General features: G+C 43.3%; 1 protein-coding gene across 1 annotated transcript in view; it reads right to left on the bottom strand.

Annotated features, from left to right (window-relative positions):
* Nucleotides 1-10,407, bottom strand: part of REEP1 (receptor accessory protein 1) — a 74,002-nt gene that overhangs the window by 47,162 nt on the left and 16,433 nt on the right. Inside the window, exon 5 of the mRNA XM_021717368.1 lies at nucleotides 3,150-3,226. Coding sequence (XP_021573043.1) covers nucleotides 3,150-3,226 — 77 coding nt within the window. The remainder of the gene's footprint in view (nucleotides 1-3,149; nucleotides 3,227-10,407) is intronic.

The following is a 10,407-nucleotide window of genomic DNA, read 5'->3' as shown; positions in this document are numbered from 1 at the left end:
CACTGCACTCTAGTCTGGGTGACAGAGTAAGACTCCAACTCAAAAAAAAAAAAAAAAAGATACCTCTAGGGAGCCAGAGGGAAATTTTAGGACAGAAACTCTCCCTGCTCCCCTTTGCTAATTGCAAAGAGAGCTCAGAGCTGCAGAGCTGGTGTCCATGTCCTACATTCCCCAGGTCCGTCCTATGTCTGTTCTCAGGTTGAGAGGGAGGAAAGAGAGAGGACCCACTCAGAAGACCATGATCCATCATACTTGGAGATTGGGAGAAAAACAGAAAGCAGACTGAGGGCATGATCAGGCTGTGGGCTGAAGCCAGCAGGGAAGATTCCCAAGGAGCCCCTTCCCTGAAGAAGCAGAGCTCAGGCTGCCAGGAGAAGGGAAGGGCCCTCATTTCCTACCCACCAACTGCCTGGATACTTACAGCTAAGAGAAAAATGACAGGGTGGGAGAGTGCTCCACACTGGTGAGGAAGAGAGCCAAATGTACATGCTCCAAATTCGGCAGGTATCAAGTGTCCTCCCATGGTAGGCAGAATCTTGGCCCAAGACCTTCTCCCCCTGCAGTTACTTCCTTGAACACGTTACTTTACGTGGTAAAAGGGTCTTTGCAGAAGTAATTAAGGCTACTAATAAGATGACTTTAAAATAGAGAGACTATATGGGATTACTGGGGTGGGCCTAGTCTAACTACACAAACCCTTACAGCAAAAGCACAGAGCTTGCTCTCTGGCCAGAAGCAGAAAACAGAGACTCCAAGCACAAGGAGGACTTGACATGCCGTTGTTGGCTTGAAGATGAAGAGGTGGCCCTATGTCAAGAAAACGAGGACCTCAAGGAACAGAATTCTGCCAACGACATGAATGATTCTGGGAAAGGAATCGTTCCCAGAGTCTCCAGATAAGAGCCCGGGCTGGTCCACACCTTGATTTTGACCTTGGAAGGGTCTAAGCAGAGGACTCTGTTGATTCCACCTGGACTTCTGACCTATAGAAACTGCAAAATAAAATTAGCCGGGTGTGGTAGCGTGCACCTGTAGTTCCAGCTACTTGGAAGACTGAGGCAGAAGGATCGCTGGAGCCCAGCAGGTCGAGGCTGCGGTGGCCAGGAGCGTGCCACTGCACTCCAGTCTGGGCGACAGAGTGAGACTCTGACTCCAAAAAACAAAACAAAACTGCAGAATAATGCATCTGTGTTGTCTTTAAGCTGCTAAGTTCATGGCAATTGGCTATGGTAGCAATAGAAAACGAATATACCTCCCGAAATCAAAACCAAATGAACTCCAGAAATAGTCGTTAGACACTTAGTCGGTATGAAAGTCTAAAATTCCAGCGCCAGGGGTAAGGGCATATTCCAGCTACCAGGGAGGAACACAGCCGTTATTAGATAGGCGTTCTATCCAGCAAAAAGCAGCAAGGCTGAAAGGCCAAGGCCCCTGGGAGAAAGTGTATAAGACTAACACTATTTCTGTAGATGTTCGTGAGCAGGATAAGAGGATAGCAGGAGGCCACCCAGCACCAGACAGAGGAACTTGTTAAGGACAGACCACTAGACAACAGGAGCTGATGGCTGTGCTATTTAAGTGACTACACAGTCTTGACCCAGGTAGCCTGTTGCCCTCATCCTCATAAATCAGACAGGCACCTTCCTGAAGTAGATCTGCACAAAACGACCTGGCTCCTAGTGCCAGCCCCTAGGGCCTGGGGGAGACAAAGAGTAGCTCAAGAAGGTCCATCTCCCCTCAAGGAGACTCAGCCGTGTCTGAGTCTGCTGTGTAATCTGGGTACAGTGCAGCAGAAAGGCCGAGCATATTAAATTCCTTCCCTATTGTGGCTTGAGGCCACAATGGCTGAGACATCTATTTCTCTCCGTGGAGATGAAAGCCAGGCTCCTTCAGGGGGAAAAGCTACATCCTAACCTAATTAAGGTCACTGACCCAAAACAGGATTCAGGTCTGTTCCTTTGCCTAGGACATCCCAGAGGATGACTTCATACTGATCCTTTAGGGGTAAGAATTCTTTTTCTCCAAAATGGAAATGCCTTTAGTTATTTTTACTGATGAAACTTGATAGTGGTAAAACTTCATGCAACACAGCAAATGCCATGATCCAACCCCATGATCCCAAGTTGTAGAAATAACTCTGGTAAACTGTATTTTCCACACCACTTTCAATACACATTCACATGTGCACAAACTCAAGCCCTTTAAATATAGAGAGAACACTATATATTATTCACAGCCTCTTTCATCTAAGAAGACACAATATATCCATACAAAGATCTGGCTTGGGTTTTTTAATCGCTCCATTTCTGGAAACAGCTGCATTGCTTATAAGAAAAAAAAAAATAAGAACCAACTTAAGTGCCCATCAACAGGGGATTAGTTACATAAATTATGCCCATCTATACCATGAACTATTATGTGACTATTATGAAACAGGTAGATATACTTGTGCTCATATGAAAGTAATAAGCAAAATGAGAACTATACTATAATATACTACAATACTACTATTAGTAATAACTTACCAACAGAGGAAGATGTAGTATATAATACTACAAAGTAAAAACTATATTACAGCATAGTATAATAATACTGTTAAAAAGTGAGATACTATGCTATAATACTACTGTTCTAGTGAGAACCATACTACAGTATACCATACTACAGTATACTACTGTTAAAAAAAAGTGTGTGTGTGTATGTGTGTACATACAAACATACATACATTTTTAAAGAGGATACACAGCAGTGAGTAGTGGTTATAGTGAGAATGAATGGTGTGGGAAAGAAACTCAGTTTTTACTGCACACTTTTGTAAACTGTTTCTTTTGTTCCTTAAAACACACACACACATACGAAGCTTTTTTATTAATTAAAAAAATCTATTAATCGAGGAAGCGTGTCTGTCCTGTCTATTCCTATATCCCCAGTGCCAAGACCAATAACTGTTCTTACAAGGTTGTCTGAAACATGTTTACTTGAAGAACAACCTCTAGAGGCTGACTTACCAAAAGTGCTCCAATCAGCCTCCCCACACTTGTGTCTCTGGCCTAGAGGTAAGGCTTGAGGCTCTCTCAGCCCTTTCCCACCTCTCTCCTGACACTAGGCAAAACCAACCCTTGAGATGTCCCAATTCCCGGAGTACTTACCAACAGAGGAAGATGTCTGTGAACGTCTCTGCTGTGGTGAAAAGGGCAAATATAATCCAGTACATCATCCATTTGACCTGTTGAAAGAGGAAGCGACAAAGACGGGAGAAAAGGTCCAGGAGAAATGGCTGCCCAATATCAAGAAAAACCGGCCCAGACAATGGAAGGTGCAGCATGTCCAGGCAGTGCAGGATGCATTCATAGGCTTCTCCTCATCCTTCCCCAATTCGTGTCCAGTTCCGCTCCAGAGCTTGGGGCTGGGAGCAAACAGGATGTCCCACAGGTGACCCAGGTTTAGAGTCAAACAGCCCTCAGGTGAGCTAGGAAACCTGCAGACCAGGAGTGACACCCTGGAATGAAGATTAACCAGGCCAGGCTCTCTGGGATGAAGTGGTGATACTCCTCACTGGTCACTAAGAGTCCCTTATTGTGAGAAGGGCCCAGAGCCCCTCCATAAACCGATCTTCTCAGTCTCTTCCATGTGACCATCCTTTTCCATTTCCACTGCCTCTCCCCCCGAATAAAGGCCTTTGTCTCCTCTCTCTTGAGCTACTAAAAGATTCCCCTAACTGCTTCCCTCGTCTCCTAGCTTTCCCCTTACCAGCACATCCTATAAGCCATCGCCATACTAATCTTCCAAAAGATAAACCCATCAGACTATCCCCTCCCTCATTTAAAATCTTCCAGCCTGCAGGATAAAGTCCAAATGTCTTAGTCTGTGCCTTCCAGCTACCAGTAATGGTGGAGTATCTTGTATTGAACTAACCTTCCTGCCAATAGTGATAATAGACTCTGAACAAAATGTTCTAAGACAACTGTTTGAAGGTTGTCTTAGAACAATAAAAAGTGTGCAGAGATTAGAAGGAGTTCAACCCTTTGAGTGTGGGAACCACACTGGATTAGATCCAGGTTGCTGTGGCCAGGACAATCCCCAGTCTATACAGGATGGATAGAATTCAAGCAGAAATCGACAGTCTTACTTGCCTGAGCAACAGGAAAATGAAGTTGGAGACTGCCAGAGGCGCTGGAAGTGGAGAGAGAGGTAATCTCAAAAAGAGAAAAGCCATATTGTCATAGGAGTGGCCTTAGAGGGGAAAAAAAAAGCCAAAAAGGGGCAGGTCCAAACATCTCTAAATAAATTTCGTTCAAATCCTTGGTTGGCCCATGAGTCGCAGAAGTTTGTTTTATCAAAAACAAACAAACTCTGAAGAGCTGAAAGAATCGAACAGAGATTTCTGCCCTTTGTAGGAAAACAGTTGGATTTCAAGCCCTGCAAAGTTAGAGGGGCTTGGTAAACATTTTGAAATTTCCAGTAAAACATCTGAAGGACCACATCTGAGCAGTAAAAATTACATCCCAACATGAAGAGGTTAGTTGTATGACTAAGGGAAAATTGAAACACACCTTCCCCAGCAAAATATAAGATCTAGCTGCCACAGGGTCAAGGTGATATGCTAGAATTTAACTGCCTGATAGAACAAAGCTCCACACTCCTCATATGAAGGCAGTCAAAATAGGGAATTTCTACAACGTGTCATAACAAAGGCCAGTACACAATAAAAAGCTAAGCATGAGAAAAACATAGGAATATATAATTCATAGTTATAAGAAAAAATTGACATGGTGGCTCAAACCTATAATCCCAGCACTTTGGGAGGCCGAGGCAAGAGGATTGTCTGAGCCCAGGAACTCAAGATCAGCCTGGGCAATTTGGTGAGACCTCATCTCTATAATAAAAAATGAAAAAATTAACCAGGCGTGGTAGTGCATGGCTACTTGGAAGGCTGAAGCAGAAGGATCGCCCAAACCCAGACAGTTGACACTAGGGTGGCTGTGAGAGTGACACTGCACTCCAGCCTGGGTGACGGAGTGAGAGTTTGACTTAAAAAAAAAATTGATCCACAGATTACCTAGGTGTTCGAATTAGCAGACAAGGATTTTGAAACATAAAAATATACACTGAGACAACCAAATATCCATGTGTAAAAGAATGAAGTTGGGCTTTCACCACATACCTTAAGATGGATCAGCGATCTAAATATAAAAGCAGCAACTATCAAATACTTATAAGAAAACATAGGAGTATGTTTTTCTGACTTTGAATTAGGCAATGGTTTCTTATATATGCCACCAAAAGCACAAATAACATGAGAAAAAATAAATTAGCCTTTACCAAAATTAAAAACTTTTCTGCTTCAAAGGGCACCATCAAGAAAGTAGAAAATATTTGCACATTATATATCTGATAAGATACTTATATCCTAATATATAAAGAACTCTTACAACTCAACAATAAAAGGACAAATAATTTGATTAAAATTGTGCAAAGGGCCCACATCTGTTAAAGAAACTGAACCAATAATGAATAAATCCAATATCTATTTATGATTTTTAAAAACTCTCAAGAAAGTAGGAGTAGAGGGAACCTCCTCAACTTGATAAAGAACATCTACAAAACACCCTGCAGCTAACACCATGCTTAATAGTGAGAAAAGAGATGCCTTTCTCCTAACATCAGGAGTAAGGCAAAGATGTTCTCTCTCTCCACTCCAATTCTATATCACAATGGAGGTCCTAGACAATGTAACAAGACAAGAAAACAAAAGAAAAGACACAGACTGGGAAGAAAGAGATAAAACCATCATTCTTCACAGATGCTATGATGGCCTATGTAGAAAATACCAGAGAACTGACCAAAACCTGCTCCTGTAATTAAAAAGTAATTATAGCAGGTAGCAGGATACACAATATCAAAGAAGAAGAATAAAGTTGGAAGACTAACAACACTACCAAACTTCAAGAGTTACTGTAAAGCTAAAATAATCAAGACCATGTGTCACTGGGGGAAAAATAGACAATCAGATCAATGGAACAGAAGATAGATCTAAGAAATAGGTCCACCCAAACATAATCATTTGATCTTTGACAAGGCACAAAGACAATTCAATGGAGAAAAGATCGTCTTTTAAACAAATGATGCTGGAACAACTGGGCAGTCACATGTGACCACAACAGAACAAATGAACCTAGGCACTGATCTTACATCTTTCACAAAAATTAACCTCAAAAGGCACCAGAGTTCTAAATGCAAAACACAGAACTACTACACCTCCAGAACATGAGAAAATGTGAGGACCTTGGACTTGGCAAAGAGTTTCTGGATACATCACCAAAAGCACTAGCCATGAAATAAAAAAAGTAGCAAGTTGGACTTCATTAAAATTAAAAACTGCTCTGCAGAAACACAATTAAGAAGGCAAGCCACAGACTGGGAGAGAATGTCTGCAAAACATATGTTGATAAAGGACTTGTAGTATCTGTGTCTCTCTCTCTACAGGTATTGATATAGATATAGATATTCTCCCTCTCTCTATGTATATGTATGTATATCCTTAAAACATAACAAGAAGAAAACAAACAAACCAACTAACAAGTGAACAAAAGATGTGGACACCTCACAAAGAACACACACAGATATGCACCTACTTATTAACAAAGCTTTTCTTAGGAAAGCTAAACTTTTCTTTGTCACCACCTAACAAGATGCTTATCCTACAAGGAAAAGGGTAAGTTCAGTATTATTTTTCTTTAAAAAGTATAAATATGTTACAGGATCTACAATGCATGAAGAGATGGGGGAATTCAAGAGAAAGAAGAAACTCTTTAAAAAGAAACAAATGATATCCCAGAACCCAAAAGCAAAATATCTGGAATAACAGTTACTGGATGGAATTAACAACAGGTTGAACACAACAAAAGATCTGTGTGTCTGATCAGCCTGGGCAACATAGCAAGACCTAGTCTCTACAAATAATCAAAAAATTAGCCAGGCACAGTGGTGCATACCTGTAGTCCAGCTACTTGGGAGGCTGAGGTAGAAGGACTGATCGTCTGAGCCCAGGCGATCTTAAACCCTTGGGCTCATACCACTGCCCAGGCTGGTCTTGAACCCCTGGGTCATGCCCACTGCACTCCAGCTTGGGCAACAGGGGAGGGAGGGAGGGAGGAAGGGAAGGGAGGAATCTTAAAATCAGAGAAGACTGAACAACACATTACACACAGGAGAATGGCAATATGAATGATAGCTGACTTTTCATCAGAAACGAGAATATCAGAAGAAAATGGAATAGCATCTTTAAAGGGCTAAAAAAAAAAAAAAAAATGTTAACCTGGAATTTTATACCCAGCAAAAATATCTTTCCTTTTTTTATTTTTTATTTTTGAGTTGGAGTTTCACTCTGTTGCCCAGGCTGGAGTGCAGTGGCACACTCATAGCCACCACAGCTTCAACCTGCTGGGCTCAGACAATCCTTGCACCTCAGATTTCCAAGTAGCTGGAACTATAGGCACGCATTACTATGCTTGGCTAAATTTTTTTTTTAATTGTTGAGACGAGGTCTCAGCAAGTTGCCCAGGCTGGTCTCAAACCCCTGGGCTCTGACAATCCTCTTGCCTTGGCCTCCCAAAGTGCTGGGATTATAGGTATGAAAGCACTCGGCCCCCTTTTTAGTTTTTCACTCAACTTTCTTGACTTTTCAGCTAAATGTGAGATGATCACTTTCTGAAAAACTCTCCCAACACTACAACTGTCCTGGTTTCCCTCTCACCTTTCTCACTACTACTTCTCAGACTGTTCAATTCCTCCCCGGGGCTCTGTTCTAGACATCCACTTCTAACTCTAGACTAGTTGCGGCCCCTGGAGAAAATTCTGCTGCATTCTTCATTTAACACAGCCAACCAATCACCAAGTCCTGTCACTTTCATCCTCTTGAATGTACCTTGTTTTCTCCTCTGCCATTTTCCTTACTTCATACCACCAACTCCTCCTGTCTAGAACAGAGCTACAGCCCCATGTTTCACCTCTATACCGAGGTCCCTTTTCATGCATCCTCTGAATTCCAGTCAAAAAGATCTTCCTAAATCCAAATTGGATGATTCTCTCGCCTAGCTAAAAGCCTTCAATAGTTCTACATCGCTGTTAAGATAAAGCCCAGATTCCTTCAATTGGCTTCAAGACCTTGCATGATTGACCCCTAATTACCTCCATTACACACTCATCTGCTCACATTTTCCACTCTAGCCATCATGAGCCTTCCAATTCTCTGAACAGAGCATCTTCTCTCGCCTCTGGTTTAGCCCCCAGATCTCAGCCAAAACGTCGCTTTCTCTAGGAAGTGCCCTAAGTTCAGGCAAACGTCTTTTTCTTTCTCCTACCATGCCATACATGTTCCCTGCCATAGCCCTTATCGTACTGCTTTCAAAATACCTGTATATTCCTCTGTGTTTCCTCCTATCTTGTAAGCTCCTTGAGGGTGGTAGACAGTTCTTCCTGCATATCTGCACATCTCTAGTACCCAGAACAATTCCTGGGAATACAGTAGATATGGAATGAATATATTTTGAATGACTGGATTAGAATGTCAGCACGGTGAATGGGAGAGAAAGGAAGGTTTCAAAGGAGAAGGAATTTATTTTGGAAATGCCTGGATGGCTTTTGGGGAAGAAAAAGAATCAGACAGATTGTGAGGCCACAGGTGCTCTCTGTGAGTGGCTACTAAGTGGAGAGTTACGTATACATGGGAGGAAAGACCACTGTTAAAGCCAGGGTATAAGTGACTGATGATTATCGGGCCACTCAAACCATCAGAAAGGTAAAGAAAGGGTCAATTTGGGCAGAAGAGGTTGAGCTCCATGTGGCTCAGAGCAGTTTAAGGGTCCAGGAAGACATCCAAGAAAAATGTCCAACAGATCCCTAGAAAGGGCTACAGACAGAGACGATGGAGCCATGGCAGACAGGGGACTTGATGCGTCAGCCTGAAGAAGTTCCCTTTCCCATACTCCTTCATTAAAATACTTTCATGTGGCAAGAAGGATCCGAATGATTCACTGAGGCTACGGAGGTCAATGGAATACTAGTGAGTCAGAGATGGAAACCACATTCATCTAGAATTACCAGGAAATGGTTTTCTTCGTCATTCCTTATGGAAACCAAAGGACGGTTATTTTCCCCTTGGTTTGAGGAAGAACTTTCCAGGTTTGAGGGGTTCAAGATGGCGGGGAGGAGCCTGGGTGAGCCTCGGGTCAGAACAGAGAGAGGGAGCTACAGTCAATTTGTAATGTCCAGAAGCAACTCTGAATGGAAGAGTGACATTGCACCTGGGGCGTCCTTCTGCACGGGTCAGGAGTGGGAAGCAGGAGTGAAGGGACAGGGGAGAGCTCGGCCATAGCAAGAGACTTCGGAGTCCAGGTGGGAAGCCATAGAGGGCTCCTGGGGTTCTGTGATGGTCCGAACCTGCTGCCAGCATTCCTGGCCGCCTGTGAAAGGTCTTCCTGAGTGCTGTGGAGAGGCAGGCTTATGCCACCCTCGGACTCTCCTCGGACACTCGTATTTCTCGAGCCTTTCACACTCCTTTCGCATCTGGGCCCTGCTTCAGCCCCATGCCGCGTAATAGAGAATGGAACAATTTGAGCCTGGCTTCCAGATGACTTTGTACCACCTGCTGGCAGGAGCACACAGTGGATAACCATGTAGCCAAGGGTGATCCCAAGAGTGGAGACACGAAACTCTCCTGCAGGCAGGATTCTGGGCAGGAGAAATGCCCTGAGTGAATGTGCATGCACTGTCACCGGGTGTTTACATTTTCTCATTTTCTGTATTCTTGAGGTTCTGGCATCTGGGGCCTCACAAACCAGGGAGAGACTGCCCCTCCCATGGCCAGCCTTCTTAGAGAAAGCAAAAGACACCTTTCATATGCTAACTAACTAATCCAGAGTCTATACCCTGCAGGTTCAACCAATACCCCCAAGCCATAACCCAGGGCCAAGTACCAGCCAACTGGAGGTAGCGTACCCTGGGATCCTGCAGAAGCTATTTGACCAGTCAGTCCTACAGTTTACCCTGCCTTATCTTACCTTTATCACAGAAATCACAAACAGACTGTTAGACTGTTGTCCAAAATTCCCTGGGTTCCCTCGGCCTCCTGACAAGTGATGGTACTTTCTCACATGGCCCTACATGCCATGCTATGCCATGCCTCCTACTTTTAGGGAACTGTGAAGAAAAACGCCTTCCTTCATGACAGTCATTTCAGAGTCTTTGTGTCAGACCATCCCTACATAAAGCAAATCCCTAGTGCGGTTTAAAACACCAGCAAGATTTCTGAAAGAACTAGAAATTGACCTTCCATATGACCCAGCGATTCCCCTATTGGGAATATACCCGGAGGAACTCAAATCATTCTACAAAGAAGATACCTGC

The sequence above is a fragment of the Carlito syrichta genome, unplaced genomic scaffold (genome assembly GCF_000164805.1).
Source record: "Carlito syrichta isolate Samal-C Ts95f unplaced genomic scaffold, Tarsius_syrichta-2.0.1 Scaffold309717, whole genome shotgun sequence".
Lineage (NCBI taxonomy): Eukaryota > Metazoa > Chordata > Mammalia > Primates > Tarsiidae > Carlito > Carlito syrichta.
This window is presented reverse-complemented; position numbering and strand designations above follow the sequence as displayed.